Source organism: Bombina bombina, chromosome 12, assembly GCF_027579735.1.
Source record: "Bombina bombina isolate aBomBom1 chromosome 12, aBomBom1.pri, whole genome shotgun sequence".
In the NCBI taxonomy this organism is placed as follows: Eukaryota; Metazoa; Chordata; class Amphibia; order Anura; family Bombinatoridae; genus Bombina; species Bombina bombina.
The window spans coordinates 103186904-103205755 of NC_069510.1; the positions used below are offsets into that span (position 1 = coordinate 103186904).

The 18852-nt window shown below is 42.1% G+C and overlaps 1 protein-coding gene across 1 annotated transcript in view; it reads left to right on the plus strand.

Moving 5' to 3' along the window:
* HUWE1 (HECT, UBA and WWE domain containing E3 ubiquitin protein ligase 1) overlaps positions 1-18852 on the plus strand; it is a 689948-nt gene that overhangs the window by 665283 nt on the left and 5813 nt on the right. Inside the window, exons 67-68 of the mRNA XM_053695471.1 lie at positions 1728-1833; positions 2582-2699. Of these exons, the coding sequence (XP_053551446.1) occupies positions 1728-1833; positions 2582-2699 (224 nt within the window). The remainder of the gene's footprint in view (positions 1-1727; positions 1834-2581; positions 2700-18852) is intronic.

The window sequence follows — 18852 nt, forward strand, 5'->3', positions numbered from 1 at the left end:
CTCAACTCCCTTCCTCTCTCAACTCCCTTCCTCTCTCAACTCCCTTCCTCTCTCAACTCCCTTCCTCTCTCAACTCCCTTCCTCTCTCAACTCCCTTCCTCTCTCAACTCCCTTCCTCTCTCAACTCCCTTCCTCTCTCAACTCCCTTCCTCTCTCAACTCCCTTCCTCTCTCAACTCCCTTCCTCTCTCAACTCCCTTCCTCTCTCAACTCCCTTCCTCTCTCAACTCCCTTCCTCTCTCAACTCCCTTCCTCTCTCAACTCCCTTCCTCTCTCAACTCTCTTCCTTCCTTTCTCCCCTCCTCTCTCAACTCTCTTCCTTCCTTTCTCCCCTCCTCTCTCAACTTCCTTCCTTCCTTTCTCCCCTCCTCTCTCAACTTCCTTCCTTCCTTCCTCCCCCCACTCCTCTCTCAACTCCCTTCCTTCCTTCCTCCCCCCACTCCTCTCTCAACTCCCTTCCTTCCTTCCTCCCCCCACTCCTCTCTCAACTCCCTTCCTTCCTTCCTCCCCCCACTCCTCTCTCAACTCCCTTCCTTCCTTCCTCCCCCCACTCCTCTCTCAACTCCCTTCCTTCCTTCCTCCCCCCACTCCTCTCTCAACTCCCTTCCTTCCTTCCTCCCCCCACTCCTCTCTCAACTCCCTTCCTTCCTTCCTCCCCCCACTCCTCTCTCAACTCCCTTCTTTTCTCTCCCTTCTTTTCTCTTCCTTCCTTTCTCCCCTCCTCTCTCAACTCCCTTCCTCCCTTCCTTCCCCCCCCCCTCCTCTCTCAACTCCCTTCCTTCCTCCCCCCACTCCTCTCTCAACTCCCTTTCCCCCCCCCCCTCCTCTCTCAACTCCTTTCTTTTCTCTCCCTTCTTTTCTCTCCCTTCTTTTCTCTCCCTTCTTTTCTCTCCCTTCTTTTCTCTCCCTTCTTTTCTCTCCCTTCTTTTCTCTCCCTTCTTTTCTCTTGTTGTATGCAATTCAACCCACCTGTATGCAAGTGTTTTGCTACCCCAATTTCTTTTGAATTGTTAAAGGGAAAAATAAAACACATCTGCATATTATCAACCTAATCTTTGCTTTGTATACACCATTCAAACATTTAATTTTGTGTTTAATGTCCTTTTAAGTACAAATAATGTCTGTGATATTAAGCATCAATCTACAGAGTATTAAAGGGACAGTATACACCAATTTTCATTTAACTGTATGTAATAGACACTAATATAAAGAATTATATGCACACATACTGATCTAAAAATCCAGTATACAACCATTTAAAAACTTACTTAGAAGCTCCAAGTTTAGCACTGCTAAAAAGGTTAGCAAGAACACCCACTGAAAGTAGTAATATAGCAAAAAGCAGACACTCCCCTTTTTCTCTGCATATGAAAAGACTCTTTACATAAACAAGAGCAAGCTGGAGTAGGTATATTTCGGTATTCTCCTAAAACTTTGGGGCTTGGTTAGGAGTCTGAAAATCAGAGGAATGTTATTTAAAAATATTTAAAAAAAACAAAACTGTATAGACTATATAAATGGATCATCTACAAAACATTTATGCAAAGAAAAATCTAGTGTATAATGTCCCTTTAATCACAAAGCCTTACAAATCTGACTCGCAAGCAAGTTTGGCAGCAGAGATGGCTGTAAATATTGCATATAATATGCATTGGGTGAATGTTTAGACGGCAATGCATAATTTTCCTTGTTTTTCCCAGTCCTTCACTGTTACCTTATCTACTGCAGATACACAGACATGGAGAGCGAGGACTATCATTTCTACCAGGGCCTGGTGTACTTGCTTGAGAATGACGTCTCTACACTGGGATATGACCTTACCTTCAGTACAGAGGTATCAGTCAAAAAAAATATTTAGAAGAGAAGATGGTTTGTTGTCATTGAGCAGTACTACATGGGCATAAACTGTTTAGTGTTTAGTATTTATTAGTATTATTATAACAGTCTGGACAATCTTTACTTGCTTCTGGGTTTTAAAACATTTATCTGACATTTTCCAGCTCATAATATTATGCTATGGAAGTGTTTGTGTTGAGTTGTTAGGAGTCCTTTTATGCCAATTACATATAGCATCTTGTTGAAAATTCATTTTGGAATAAAAGAATTAGTCAACATCTTAAATGTAAGTATATTACAGGGTCAGATTAACAGCATTGGCACTCAAAAAACTGGATCAGCCACTGCATGATTTTCCAGGCCCAGTTATGTCACCAGTAAACCCTTCCAACACACAACCCTTTCTGCATTATATTATGTACATTTCACAATAGTGTTAGTGGCTTCACTTTATAGAATCTGTATGACTTGCATATTTATACAACTTAATCAACCTGGACATCACTTCTGGGAGATAGAGGCGTACTCTGGACATCTAGATAAAAAAGACAAGCCAAGTATGAGCCAAGGTGCAACAAGAAAGCATTATTTTTGTAGAATGTGTAGTCATAGCAGACACAATCATTAGCTTACCAAAGAATGACTTATTTTATTTTATTGATAATTTGGTTGATCTAGAAATTAATTTTTTTATCAGTTTGCTGTGCTTCAGTTCTCACACCACTCTCCCAATATCTGTCTTACAGGTTCAGGAGTTTGGTGTTTGTGAAGTACGTGACTTAAAACCCAATGGTGCAAACATTCTGGTTACAGAAGAGAACAAGAAGGAATATGTTCACCTGGTGTGCCAGATGAAGATGACAGGTATGTTTATGGATTGTTACAGATCCCTATTTAAATGCTACATGAGAACATTTTTTCTCTTGTAAGGTGTATCCAGTCCACGGATCATCCATTACTTGTGGGATATTCTCATTCCCAACAGGAAGTTGCAAGAGGATCACCCACAGCAGAGCTGCTATATAGCTCCTCCCCTAACTGCCATATCCAGTCATTCTCTTGCAACTCTCAACATAGCTGGACGTAGTAAGAGGAAAGTGGTGTAATATAGTTAGTTTTTTCTTCAATCAAGAGTTTATTGTTTTTAAATGGTACCGGAGTTGTACTATTTTATCTCAGGCAGCATTTAGAAGAAGAATCTGCCTGCGTTTTCTATGATCTTAGCAGAAGTAACTAAGATCCACTGCTGTTCTCACATATGTCTGAGGAGTGAGGTAACTTCAGAGGGAGAATAGCGTGCAGGGTATCCTGAAATAAGGTATGTGCAGTTTTAAGTTTTTCTAGGGATGGAATTGCTAGAAAATGCTGCTGATACCGGATTAATGTAAGTTAAGCCTAAATACAGTGATTTAATAGCGACTAGTATCAGGCTTGCTATCAGAGGTATATACTCTGATTAATGTGCAATATAAAACGTTTGCTGGCATGTTTAATCGTTTTTATATATGCTTTGGTGATAAAACTTATTGGGGCCTAGTTTTTTCCACATGGCTGGCTTGATTTTTGCCTAGAAACAGTTTCCTGAGGCTTTCCACTGTTGTAATATGAGTGGGAGGGGCCTATTTTAGCGCTTTTTTGCGCAGTTAAAATTACAGACAGAGACATTCAGCTTCCCTCAGCAGTCCCCTGCATGCTATAGGACATCTCTGAAGGGCTCAAAAGGCTTCAAAAGTGGTGTATTGAGGAAGGTAAAGCCACAGTGGTGACTGTTTAAAAACGTTTTTTTCATTTTGTTAATCCGTTTTTTGTATTAAGGGGTTAATCATCCATTTGCAAGTGGGTGCAATGCTCTGCTAACTTGTTACATACACTGTAAAAATTTCGTTAGTTTAACTGCCTTTTCTTCTGTTAAGTGTGATCAGTCCACGGGTCATCATTACTTGTGGGATATTAACTGCTCCCCTACAGGAAGTGCAAGAGGATTCACCCAGCAGAGTTGCTATATAGCTCCTCCCCTCTACGTCACCTCCAGTCATTCTCTTGCACCCAACGACTAGATAGGATGTGTGAGAGGACTATGGTGATATATTTAGTTTTTATATCTTCAATCAAAAGTTTGTTATTTTATAATAGCACCGGAGTGTGTTATTCCTTCTCTGGTAGAATTTGAAGAAGAATCTACCTGAGTTTTTCTATGATTTTAGCCGGAGTAGTTAAGATCATATTGCTGTTTCTCGGCCATCTGAGGAGTGAGGTAAACTTCAGATCAGGGGACAGCGGGCAGATTAATCTGCAAAGAGGTATGTAGCAGCTTATTATTTTCTGACATGGAATTGATGAGAAAATCCTGCCATACCGTTATAATGTAAACTCAGCCTTGAATGCAGTAGATGTAGCTGATATCAGGCTGTCATGTATGTATATTTTACACTTCAGTTTTCTGGGAAATGGTACTTCTCTGGCTTTTAAACTGTATACATAGACTTAACCTATTTTGCAGGGACTTGCAATAGGTTTTAAATGACAATTAATTATTGAGGTAAAATGTTTTTTTGCTGGCATGTAAAAACGTTTTTTTCTCTGAGGTACTGGGTGAAAAAATGTTTTGGGCACTTTTTTTCCACTTGGCAATAGTTTTGATTTAAATTAGAGCAGTTCACTGATCTCTCTCACTGTTATGTGTGTGGGGGAGGGGCCATTTTGGTGCTTTCACTATGCATCAGAAAAACTCAGTCAGAGGTTCATTTTCTTCCTGCATGATCCGGTTCATCTCTACAGAGTTCAGGGATCTCAAGAGTCTTTTTTGAGGGAAGTAATCATACAGCAGAGCTGTGCTGATTGTATTGACTGTGATATAAAAAACGTTTATTTGTGTATTTTTTTTCTGCTGCCTGGGTTAGTTATCATTTGCTGAGGGGAACAATCCTTTGCTAAAACTGTATATTCTGACAAAGATTGATGCTATAACTTAATTATTTTATCTGTTATAATATTTTTCTGTGCTTCTTAAAGGCACAGTTCGTTTTCATATTATTTGTAAATTACTTTGAAAAGTATTTCCAAGTTGCTGTTTATTTGCTAGTGTGTTAAACATGTCTGATTCAGAGGAAGATATCTGTGCTATATGTGTTAATGCCAAAGTGGAGCCCAATAGAAATTTATGTACTAAATGTATTGATGCTACTTTAAAAAATAGTCAATCTGTACAAATTGAACATATTTCACCAAACAACGAGGGGAGAGTTATGCCGACTAACTCGCCTCACGTGTCAGTACCTGCATCTCCCGCTCAGGAGGTGCGTGATATTGTAGCGCCGAGTGCATCTGGGCGGCCATTACAAATCACATTACAAGATATGGCTACTGTTATGACTGAAGTTTTGGCTAAACTACCAGAACTAAGAGGTAAACGTGATCACTCTGGGATGAGAACAGAGTGCGCTGATAATGCAAGGGCCATGTCTGATACTGCGTCACAGTTTGCAGAACATGAAGACGGAGAGCTTCATTCTGTGGGTGACGGTTCTGATCCAAATAAACTGGACTCAGACATTTCAAATTTTAAATTTAAGCTTGAGAACCTCCGTGTGTTACTAGGGGAGGTATTAGCGGCTCTGAATGATTGTAACACAGTTGCAATCCCAGAAAAAATGTGTAGGTTGGATAAATATTTTGCGGTACCGACGAGTACTGACGTTTTTCCTATACCTAAGAGACTTACTGACATTGTTACTAAGGAGTGGGATAGACCCGGTGTGCCTTTCTCACCCCCTCCTATATTCAGAAAAATGTTTCCAATAGACGCCGCCACACGGGACTTATGGCAAATGGTCCCTAAGGTGGAGGGAGCAGTTTCTACTTTAGCTAAGCGTACCACTATCCCAGTGGAGGATAGCTGTGCTTTTTCAGATCCAATGGATAAAAAATTAGAGGGTTACCTTAAGAAAATGTTTGTTCAACAAGGGTTTATATTGCAACCTCTTGCATGTATTGCGCCTGTCACGGCTGCAGCAGCATTTTGGTTTGAGTCTCTGGAAGAGACACTTCAATCATCCACACTAGATGACATCACACACAAACTTAAATTCCTTAAGTTAGCTAATTCATTTATTTCAGATGCCGTAGTACATTTAACTAAACTTGCGGCTAAAAATTCAGGATTCGCCATTCAGGCACGCAGAGCTCTGTGGCTAAAATCCTGGTCAGCTGATGTTACGTCTAAATCTAAATTGCTTAATATTCCTTTCAAAGGGCAGACCTTATTCGGGCCCGGCTTGAAAGAGATTATTGATGACATTACAGGAGGTAAAGGTCATGCCCTGCCTCAGGACAAGGCCAAAGCCAAGGCTAGACAGTCCAATTTTCGTTCCTTTCGTAATTTCAAAGCAGGAGCAGCATCAACTTCCTCTGCACCAAAACAGGAAGGAGCTGTTGCTCGCTACAGACAAGGCTGGAAACCTAACCAGTCCTGGAACAGGGGCAAACAGGCCAGAAAACCTGCTGCTGCCCCTAAGACAGCATGAATTGAGGGCCCCCGATCCGGGACCGGATCTAGTGGGGGGCAGACTTTCCCTCTTCGCCCAGGCTTGGGCAAGAGATGTTCAGGATCCCTGGGCGTTAGAGATCATATCTCAGGGATACCTTCTGGACTTCAAATCCTCTCCCCCAAGAGGGAGATTTCATCTGTCAAGGTTGTCAACAAACCTAACAAAGAAGGAAGCGTTTCTACGCTGCGTACAAGATCTTTTATTAATGGGAGTGATCCATCCAGTTCCGCGGTTGGAACAAGGACAAGGGTTTTACTCAAATCTGTTTGTAGTTCCCAAAAAAGAGGGAACCTTCAGGCCAATCTTGGATTTAAAGATCCTAAACAAATTCCTAAGAGTTCCATCGTTCAAGATGGAAACTATTCGAACAATTTTGCCCATGATCCAAGAGGGTCAGTACTTGACCACAGTGGATTTAAAGGATGCTTACCTTCACATACCGATTCACAGAAGTCATTACCGGTATCTAAGGTTTGCCTTTTTAGACAGGCATTACCAGTTTGTAGCTCTTCCATTCGGACTGGCTACGGCTCCAAGAATCTTCACAAAGGTTCTGGGCACTCTTCTGGCGGTACTAAGACCGCGAGGAATTTCAGTAGCTCCGTACTTAGACGACATACTGATACAAGCTTCAAGCTTTCAAACTGCCAAATCTCATACAGAGATAGTACTGGCATTTCTAAGGTCGCATGGATGGAAAGTGAACGAAGAGAAAAGTTCTCTCTTTCCACTCACAAGAGTTCCCTTCCTGGGGACTCTGATAGATTCTGTAGAAATGAAGATTTACCTGACAGAGGACAGGTTAACAAAACTTCAAAGTGCATGCCGTGTCCTTCATTCCATTCAAGAGACCAGAAATTCTCTTCTATGGTGGCTTTATCGGCCACATCTGTCCAGGGGAATGCCATTCAGCAGGCCAGACTGGTCAATTGTAACAACAGTCGCCAGCCTACTAGGTTGGGGCGCTGTCTGGAATTCTCTGAAGGCTCAGGGACTATGGAATCAGGAGGAGAGTCTTCTTCCAATAAACATTCTGGAATTGAGAGCAGTCCTCAATGCTCTTCTGGCTTGGCCCCAGTTAGCAACTCGGGGGTACATCAGGTTCCAGTCGGACAACATCACGACTGTAGCTTATATCAACCATCAGGGAGGGACAAGAAGCTCCCTAGCAATGATGGAAGTATCGAAGATAATTCGCTGGGCAGAGTCTCACTCTTGCCACCTGTCTGCAATCCACATCCCGGGAGTGGAGAACTGGGAGGCGGATTTCTTAAGTCGTCAGACTTTTCATCCGGGGGAGTGGGAACTTCATCCAGAGGTCTTTGCCCAAATACTTCGACGTTGGGGCAAACCAGAGATAGATCTCATGGCGTCTCGACAGAACGCCAAGCTTCCGCGCTACGGGTCCAGATCCAGGGATCCGGGAGCGGTCCTGATAGATGCCTTGACAGCACCATGGACCTTCAGGATGGCTCATGTGTTTCCACCTTTCCCGATGCTTCCTCGATTGATTGCCAGAATCAAACAGGAGAAAGCATCAGTGATTCTAATAGCGCCTGCATGGCCACGCAGGACTTGGTATACAGATCTGGTGGACATGTCATTCTGTCCACCTTGGTCGTTAGCTCTGAAACAGGACCTTCTGATTCAGGGTCCTTTCAAACATCAAAATCTAACTTCTCTGAAGCTGACTGCTTGGAAATTGAACGCTTGATCTTATCAAAGCGTGGTTTTTCTGAGTCAGTTATTGATACCTTAATACAGGCTAGGAAGCCTGTTACCAGAAAGATTTACCATAAAATATGGCGTAAATACCTATATTGGTGCGAATCCAAAGGTTACTCTTGGAGTAAGGTTAGGATTCCTAGGATATTGTCTTTTCTACAAGAAGGTTTAGAAAAGGGGTTATCCGCTAGTTCCTTAAAGGGACAGATCTCAGCTCTGTCCATTCTGTTACACAAGCGTCTGTCAGAAGTTCCAGACGTTCTGGCTTTTTGTCAGGCTTTGGCCAGGATTAAACCTGTGTTTAAAGCTGTGGCTCCACCATGGAGTTTAAACCTTGTTCTTAACGTTTTACAGGGTGTTCCGTTTGAACCCCTTCATTCCATTGATATAAAGTTGTTATCTTGGAAAGTTCTATTTTTAATGGCTATTTCCTCGGCTCGAAGAGTCTCTGAGTTATCAGCCTTACATTGTGATTCTCCTTATTTGATTTTTCACTCGGATAAGGTAGTTCTGCGTACTAAGCCTGGGTTCTTACCTAAGGTAATCACTAACAGGAATATCAATCAGGAGATTGTTGTTCCATCCTTGTGCCCAAATCCTTCTTCGAGGAAGGAACGTCTTTTGCACAATCTGGATGTAGCTCGTGCCCTTAAATTTTATTTACAGGCAACTAAAGATTTTCGACAAACGTCTTCCCTGTTTGTCGTTTACTCTGGTCAGAGGAGAGGTCAAAAAGCTTCTGCTACCTCTCTCTCTTTTTGGCTTCGTAGCATAATTCGTTTAGCTTATGAGACTGCTGGACAGCAGCCTCCTGAAAGAATTACAGCTCATTCCACTAGAGCTGTGGCTTCCACTTGGGCCTTTAAGAATGAGGCCTCTGTTGAACAGATTTGCAAGGCTGCAACTTGGTCTTCGCTTCATACTTTTTCCAAATTTTACAAATTTGACACTTTTGCTTCCTCGGAGGCTATTTTTGGGAGAAAGGTTCTTCAGGCAGTGGTTCCTTCTGTATAAAGAGCCTGCCTATCCCTCCCGCCGTCCGTGTACTTTTGCTTTGGTATTGGTATCCCACAAGTAATGATGACCCGTGGACTGATCACACTTAACAGAAGAAAACATAATTTATGCTTACCTGATAAATTCCTTTCTTCTGTAGTGTGATCAGTCCACGGCCCGCCCTGTTTTTTAAGGCAGGTAAATATTTTTTAAATTATACTCCAGTCACCACTACACCCTTGGCTTCTCCTTTCTCGTTGGTCCTTGGTCGAATGACTGGAGGTGACGTAGAGGGGAGGAGCTATATAGCAACTCTGCTGGGTGAATCCTCTTGCACTTCCTGTAGGGGAGCAGTTAATATCCCACAAGTAATGATGACCCGTGGACTGATCACTCTACAGAAGAAAGGAATTTATCAGGTAAGCATAAATTATGTTTTTTCACTGTTATTTCAAATTTTAGCAAAATTTGTTTCTCTTAAAGGCACAGTAACGTTTTTTTATATTGCTTGTTTAACTTGATTTAAAGTGTTTTCCAAGCTTGCTAGTCTCATTGCCAGTCTGTATAAACATGTCTGACATAGAGGAAACTCCTTGTTCATTATGTTTAAAAGCCATGGTGGAACCCCATATGAGAATGTGTACTAAATGTATTGATTTCACTTTAAACAATAAAGATCAGCTTTTATCTTTAAAAAAATTAATCACCAGAGGATTCTGGCGAGGGGGAAGTTATGCCGACTAACTCTCCCCACGTGTCAGACCCTTTGACTCCCGCTCAAGGGACTCACGCTAAAATGGCGCCAAGTACATCAAAGACGCCCATAGCGATTACTTTGCAGGACATGGCGGCAATCATGGATAATACCCTGTCAACGGTATTAACAAGACTGCCTGAATTCAGAGGAAAGCGCGATAGCTCTGGGGTTAGACGTAGTACAGAGCGCGCAGATGCCTTAAGGCCCATGTCTGATACTGCGTCACAATATGCAGAAGCTGAGGAAGGAGAGCTTCAGTCTGTGGGTGACATTTCTGATTTGGGGAAACCTGATTCAGATATTTCTACTTTTAAATTTAAGCTTGAGAACCTCTGTGTATTGCTTGGGGAGGTGTTAGCTGCTCTGAATGACTGTGACACAATTGCAGTACCAGAGAAATTGTGTAAACTGGATAAATACTATGCAGTGCCGGTGTGTACTGATGTTTTTCCAATACCTAAAAGGTTTACAGAAATTATTAATAAGGAGTGGAATAGACCCGGTGTGCCGTTTCTTTCATGTAATTAGCAAGAGTCCATGAGCTAGTGACGTATGGGATATACATTCCTACCAGGAGGGGCAAAGTTTCCCAAACCTCAAAATGCCTATAAATACACCCCTCACCACACCCACAATTCAGTTTTACAAACTTTGCCTCCCATGGAGGTGGTGAAGTAAGTTTGTGCTAGATTCTACGTTGATATGCGCTCTGCAGCAAGTTGGAGCCCGGTTTTCCTCTCAGCGTGCAGTGAATGTCAGAGGGATGTGAGGAGAGTATTGCCTATTTGAATGCAGTGATCTCCTTCTACGGGGTCTATTTCATAGGTTCTCTGTTATCGGTCGTAGAGATTCATCTCTTACCTCCCTTTTCAGATCGACGATATACTCTTATATATACCATTACCTCTGCTGATTCTCGTTTCAGTACTGGTTTGGCTTTCTACAAACATGTAGATGATTTGCATACAAAGAGAGAAGCGCTCTACCAGGAACGAACAACAGCTCAGTGGCTTTTTCTATGGCGATTTACCACCCGGAAGCAGCCTCTTTTAGACCAGTGTGCTTTTCACAGAAGAAAACTTTCCTGAAGTATATCAGTCTGATCCTGCCAAGTTAGGTCAGTCCAGCCCCGAAATACCAGGCAATTCTCCTCTGAACAAGGAACATGACAACCCCAGACGATCGTTTCGGCCTCCTATGGGCCTCGTCAGTGAGGTGCAGCCACATTCCTCTAAGCACACTGGGCAAGGAGTCCACGTCTGGTTTCCCCCATCACCCATAGGGAGACTTCCCCAGGGTCATAATAATTTGCATACAAAGAGAGAAGCGCTCTACCAGGAACGAACAACAGCTCAGTGGCTTGTTCTATGGCGATTTACCACCCGGAAGCAGCCTCTTTTAGACCAGTGTGCTTTTCACAGAAGAAAACTTTCCTGAAGTATATCAGTCTGATCCTGCCAAGTTAGGTCAGTCCAGCCCCGAAATACCAGGCAATTCTCCTCTGAACAAGGAACATGACAACCCCAGACGATCGTTTCGGCCTCCTATGGGCCTCGTCAGTGAGGTGCAGCCACATTCCTCTAAGCACACTGGGCAAGGAGTCCACGTCTGGTTTCCCCCATCACCCATAGGGAGACTTCCCCAGGGTCATAATAATTTGCATACAAAGAGAGAAGCGCTCTACCAGGAACGAACAACAGCTCAGTGGCTTGTTCTATGGTGATTTACCACCCGGAAGCAGCCTCTTTTAGACCAGTGTGCTTTTCACAGAAGAAAACTTTCCTGAAGTATATCAGTCTGATCCTGCCAAGTTAGGTCAGTCCAGCCCCGAAATACCAGGCAATTCTCCTCTGAACAAGGAACATGACAACCCCAGACGATCGTTTCGGCCTCCTATGGGCCTCGTCAGTGAGGTGCAGCCACATTCCTCTAAGCACACTGGGCAAGGAGTCCACGTCTGGTTTCCCCCATCACCCATAGGGAGACTTCCCCAGGGTCATAATAATTTGCATACAAAGAGAGAAGCGCTCTACCAGGAACGAACAACAGCTCAGTGGCTTGTTCTATGGCGATTTACCACCCGGAAGCAGCCTCTTTTAGACCAGTGTGCTTTTCACAGAAGAAAACTTTCCTGAAGTATATCAGTCTGATCCTGCCAAGTTAGGTCAGTCCAGCCCCGAAATACCAGGCAATTCTCCTCTGAACAAGGAACATGACAACCCCAGACGATCGTTTCGGCCTCCTATGGGCCTCGTCAGTGAGGTGCAGCCACATTCCTCTAAGCACACTGGGCAAGGAGTCCACGTCTGGTTTCCCCCATCACCCATAGGGAGACTTCCCCAGGGTCATAATAATTTGCATACAAAGAGAGAAGCGCTCTACCAGGAACGAACAACAGCTCAGTGGCTTGTTCTATGGCGATTTACCACCCGGAAGCAGCCTCTTTTAGACCAGTGTGCTTTTCACATATTGAGCAAAAAGAGGCTGCTTCTGGGGTGGTAACTAGCCATAGAACAAGCTATTATGCTATTGTTCGTTCCCAGGTTGAGCGCTTCTCTCTTTTTATTTATGCAAACATGTAGATGAGTGTCCTGGGGTAAGTAAATCTTATTTTCTGTGACACTCTAAGCTATGGTTGGGCACTTTGTTTATAAAGTTCTAAATATATGTATTCAAACATTTATTTGCCTTGACTCAGAATGTTCAACATTCCTTATTTTTCAGACAGTCAGTTTCATATTTGGGATAATGCATTTGAATTAATCATTTTTTCTTACCTTCAAAAATTTGACTCTTTTTTCCCTGTGGGCTGTTAGGCTCGCGGGGGCTGAAAATGCTTCATTTTATTGCGTCATTCTTGGCGCTGACTTTTTTGGCGCAAAAAATCTTTTCCGTTTCCGGCGTCATACGTGTCGCCGGAAGTTGCGTCATTTTTTGACGTTATTTTGCGCCCAAAATGTCGGCGTTCCGGATGTGGCGTCATTTTTGGCGCCAAAAGCATTTAGGCGCCAAATAATGTGAGCGTCTTATTTGGCGCTAAAAAATATGGGCGTCGCTTTTGTCTCCACATTATTTAAGTCTCATTTTTCATTGCTTCTGGTTGCTAGAAGCTTGTTCTTTGGCATTTTTTCCCATTCCTGAAACTGTCATTTAAGGAATTTGATCAATTTTGCTTTATATGTTGTTTTTTCTCTTACATATTGCAAGATGTCTCACGTTGCATCTGAGTCAGAAGATACTACAGGAAAATCGCTGTCTAGTGCTGGATCTACCAAAGCTAAGTGTATCTGCTGTAAACTTTTGGTAGCTATTCCTCCGGCTGTTGTTTGTATTAATTGTCATGACAAACTTGTTAATGCAGATATTTCCTTTAGTAAAGTACCATTGCCTGTTGCAGTTCCTTCAACATCTAAGGTGCAGAATGTTCCTGATAACATAAGAGATTTTGTTTCTGAATCCATTAAGAAGGCTATGTCTGTTATTTCTCCTTCTAGTAAACGTAAAAAATCTTTTAAAACTTCTCTCCCTACAGATGAATTTTTAAATGAACATCATCATTCTGATTCTGATGACTCTTCTGGTTCAGAAGATTCTGTCTCAGAGATTGATGCTGATAAATCTTCATATTTATTTAAAATGGAATTTATTCGTTCTTTACTTAAAGAAGTACTTATTGCTTTAGAAATAGAGGATTCTGGTCCTCTTGATACTAATTCTAAACGTTTAGATAAGGTATTTAAATCTCCTGTGGTTATTCCAGAAGTTTTTCCTGTTCCTAATGCTATTTCTGCAGTAATTTCCAAAGAATGGGATAAATTGGGTAATTCATTTACTCCTTCTAAACGTTTTAAGCAATTATATCCTGTGCCGTCTGACAGATTAGAATTTTGGGACAAAATCCCTAAAGTTGATGGGGCTATTTCTACCCTTGCTAAACGTACTACTATTCCTACGTCAGATGGTACTTCGTTTAAGGATCCTTTAGATAGGAAAATTGAATCCTTTCTAAGAAAAGCTTATCTGTGTTCAGGTAATCTTCTTAGACCTGCTATATCATTGGCTGATGTTGCTGCAGCTTCAACTTTTTGGTTGGAAACTTTAGCGCAACAAGTAACAGATCATGATTCTCATGATATTATTATTCTTCTTCAGCATGCTAATAATTTTATCTGTGATGCCATTTTTGATATTATCAGAGTTGATGTCAGGTTTATGTCTCTAGCTATTTTAGCTAGAAGAGCTTTATGGCTTAAGACTTGGAATGCTGATATGGCTTCTAAATCAACTCTACTTTCCATTTCTTTCCAGGGTAACAAATTATTTGGTTCTCAGTTGGATTCTATTATCTCAACTGTTACTGGTGGGAAAGGAACTTTTTTACCACAGGATAAAAAATCTAAGGGTAAAAACAGGGCTAATAATCGTTTTCGTTCCTTTCGTTTCAACAAAGAACAAAAGCCTAATCCTTCATCCTCAGGAGCAGTTTCAGTTTGGAAACCATCTTCAGTCTGGAATAAGTCCAAGCCTGCTAGAAAGGCAAAGCCTGCTTCTAAGTCCACATGAAGGTGCGGCCCTCATTCCAGCTCAGCTGGTAGGGGGCAGGTTACGTTTTTTCAAAGAAATTTGGATCAATTCTGTTCACAATCTTTGGATTCAGAACATTGTTTCAGAAGGGTACAGAATTGGTTTCAAGATGAGACCTCCTGCAAAGAGATTTTTTCTTTCCCGTGTCCCAGTAAATCCAGTGAAAGCTCAAGCATTTCTGAATTGTGTTTCAGATCTAGAGTTGGCTGGAGTAATTATGCCAGTTCCAGTTCCGGAACAGGGGATGGGGTTTTATTCAAATCTCTTCATTGTACCAAAGAAGGAGAATTCCTTCAGACCAGTTCTGGTTCTAAAAATATTGAATCGTTATGTAAGGATACCAACGTTCAAGATGGTAACTGTAAGGACTATCTTGCCTTTTGTTCAGCAAGGGCATTATATGTCCACAATAGATTTACAGGATGCATATCTGCATATTCCGATTCATCCAGATCATTATCAGTTCCTGAGATTCTCTTTTCTGGACAAGCATTACCAGTTTGTGGCTCTGCCGTTTGGCCTAGCTACAGCTCCAAGAATTTTTGCAAAGGTTCTCGGTGCCCTTCTGTCTGTAATCAGAGAACAGGGTATTGTGGTATTTCCTTATTTGGACGATATCTTGGTACTTGCTCAGTCTTTACATTTAGCAGAATCTCATACGAATCGACTTGTGTTTCTTCAAGATCATGGTTGGAGGATCAATTTACCAAAAAGTTCATTGATTCCTCAGACAAGGGTAACCTTTCTGGGTTTCCAGATAGATTCAGTGTCCATGACTCTGTCTTTAACAGACAAGAGACGTCTAAAATTGATTTCAGCTTGTCGAAACCTTCAGTCACAATCATTCCCTTCGGTAGTCTTATGCATGGAAATTCTAGGTCTTATGACTGCTGCATCGGACGCGATCCCCTTTGCTCGTTTTCACATGCGACCTCTTCAGCTCTGTATGCTGAACCAGTGGTGCAGGGATTACACAAAGATATATCAATTAATATCTTTAAAACCGATTGTTCGACACTCTCTAACGTGGTGGACAGATCACCATCGTTTAATTCAGGGGGCTTCTTTGTGCTTCCGACCTGGACTGTAATTTCAACAGATGCAAGTCTCACAGGTTGGGGAGCTGTGTGGGGATCTCTGACGGCACAAAGAGTTTGGGAATCTCAGGAGGTGAGATTACCGATCAATATTTTGGAACTCCGTGCAATTTTCAGAGCTCTTCAGTTTTGGCCTCTTCTGAAGAGAGAATCGTTCATTTGTTTTCAGACAGACAATGTCACAACTGTGGCATACATCAATCATCAAGGAGGGACTCACAGTCCTCTGGCTATGAAAGAAGTATCTCGAATTTTGGTTTGGGCGGAATCCAGCTCCTGTCTAATCTCTGCGGTTCATATCCCAGGTATAGACAATTGGGAAGCGGATTATCTCAGTCGCCAAACGTTGCATCCGGGCGAATGGTCTCTTCACCCAGAGGTATTCAGATTGTTCAAATGTGGGAACTTCCAGAAATAGATCTGATGGCGTCTCATCTAAACAAGAAACTTCCCAGGTATCTGTCCAGATCCCGGGATCCTCAGGCGGAGGCAGTGGATGCATTATCACTTCCTTGGAAGTATCATCCTGCCTATATCTTTCCGCCTCTAGTTCTTCCAAGAGTAATCTCCAAGATTCTGAAGGAATGCTCGTTTGTTCTGCTGGTAGCTCCGGCATGGCCTCACAGGTTTTGGTATGCGGATCTTGTCCGGATGGCCTCTTGCCAACCGTGGACTCTTCCGTTAAGACCAGACCTTCTGTCACAAGATCCTTTTTTCCATCAGGATCTGAAATCCTTAAATTTAAAGGTATGGAGATTGAACGCTTGATTCTTGGTCAAAGAGGTTTCTCGGACTCTGTGATTAATACTATGTTACAGGCTCGTAAATCTGTATCTAGAGAGATATATTATAGAGTCTGGAAGACTTATATTTCTTGGTGTCTTTCTCATCATTTTTCTTGGCATTCTTTTAGGATACCGAGAATTTTACAATTTCTTCAGGATGGTTTAGATAAGGGTTTGTCCGCAAGTTCCTTGAAAGGACAAATCTCTGCTCTTTCTGTTCTTTTTCACAGAAAGATTGCTATTCTTCCTGATATTCATTGTTTTGTACAAGCTTTGGTTCGTATAAAACCTGTCATTAAGTCAATTTCTCCTCCTTGGAGTTTGAATTTGGTTCTGGGAGCTCTTCAAGCTCCTCCGTTTGAACCTATGCATTCATTGGACATTAAATTACTTTCTTGGAAAGTTTTGTTCCTTTTGGCCATCTCTTCTGCCAGAAGAGTTTCTGAATTATCTGCTCTTTCTTGTGAGTCTCCTTTTCTGATTTTTCATCAGGATAAGGCGGTGTTGCGAACTTCTTTTGAATTTTTACCTAAAGTTGTGAATTCCAACAACATTAGTAGAGAAATTGTGGTTCCTTCATTATGTCCTAATCCTAAGAATTCTAAGGAGAAATCGTTGCATTCTTTGGATGTTGTTAGAGCTTTGAAATATTATGTTGAAGCTACTAAGTCTTTCCGAAAGACTTCTAGTCTATTTGTTATCTTTTCCGGTTCTAGAAAAGGCCAGAAAGCTTCTGCCGTTTCTTTGGCGTCTTGGTTGAAATCTTTAATTTATCTTGCCTATATTGAGTCGGGTAAAACTCCGCCTCAGAGGATTACAGCTCATTCTACTAGGTCAGTTTCTACTTCCTGGGCGTTTAGGAATGAAGCTTCGGTTGATCAGATTTGCAAAGCAGAAACTTGGTCCTCTTTGCATACTTTTACTAAATTCTACCATTTTGATGTATTTTCTTCTTCTGAAGCAGTTTTTGGTAGAAAAGTACTTCAGGCAGCGGTTTCAGTTTGAATCTTCTGCTTATGTTTTTCGTTAAACTTTATTTTGGGTGTGGATTATTTTCAGCAGGAATTGGCTGTCTTTATTTTATCCCTCCCTCTCTAGTGACTCTTGTGTGGAAAGATCCACATCTTGGGTAATCATTATCCCATACGTCACTAGCTCATGGACTCTTGCTAATTACATGAAAGAAAACATAATTTATGTAAGAACTTACCTGATAAATTCATTTCTTTCATATTAGCAAGAGTCCATGAGGCCCGCCCTTTTCTTGTGGTGGTTATGATTTTGTATAAAGCACAATTATTCCAATTCCTTATTTTATATGCTTTCGCACTTTTTTATCACCCCACTTCTTGGCTATTCGTTAAACTGAATTGTGGGTGTGGTGATGGGTGTATTTATAGGCATTTTGAGGTTTGGGAAACTTTGCCCCTCCTGGTAGGAATGTATATCCCATACGTCACTAGCTCATGGACTCTTGCTAATATGAAAGAAATGAATTTATCAGGTAAGTTCTTACATAAATTATGTTTTCCCCCCCCCCCCTCCTATTTTTAGAAAAATGTTTCCAATAGACGCCACCACACGGGACTTATGGCAGACGGTCCCTAAGGTGGAGGGAGCAGTTTCTACTTTAGCAAAGCGTGCCACTATCCCTGTCGAGGACAGTTGTGCTTTTTCAGATCCAGTGGATAAAAAATTAGGTTACCTTAAGAAAATGTTTATTCAACAAGGTTTTATCCTGCAGCCCCTTGCATGCATTGCGCCTGTCACTGCTGCTGCGGCGTTCTGGTTTGAGTCTCTGGAAGAGGCCTTTCAGACAGCTACTCCATTGACTGAAATACTTGACAAGCTTAGAACACTTAAGCTATCTAATTCTTTTGTTTCTGACGCCATTGTTCATTTGACTAAACTAACGGCTAAGAATTCTGGATTCGCCATCCAGGCGCGTAGGGCGCTATGGCTTAAATCTTGGTCAGCTGACGTGACTTCAAAGTCTAAATTACTTAACATTCCCTTCAAGGGGCAGACCCTATTCGGGCCTGGTTTGAAGGAAATTATTGCTGACATTACTGGAGGTAAGGGTCATGCCCTTCCTCAGGACAGGGCCAAATCAAAGGCCAAACAGTCTAATTTCCGTGCCTTTCGAAAATTCAAGGCAGGTGCAGCATCAACTTCTTCTGCTACAAGTCAAGAGGGAACTTTTGCTCAATCCAAGCCGGGCTGGAAACCTAATCAGTCCTGGAACAAGGGCAAGCAGGCCAGAAAGCCTGCTGCTGCCTCTAAGACAGCATGAAGGAACGGCCCCCTATCCGGTAACGGATCTAGTAGGGGGCAGACTTTCTCTCTTCGCCCAGGCGTGGGCAAGAGATGTTCAAGATCCCTGGGCGTTGGAGATCATATCTCAGGGATATCTTCTGGACTTCAAAGCTTCCCCCCCTCAAGAGAGATTTCACCTTTTGAGATTATCTGTAAACCAGATAAAGAAAGAGGCATTCTTACGCTGTGTGCAAGACCTCCTAATTATGG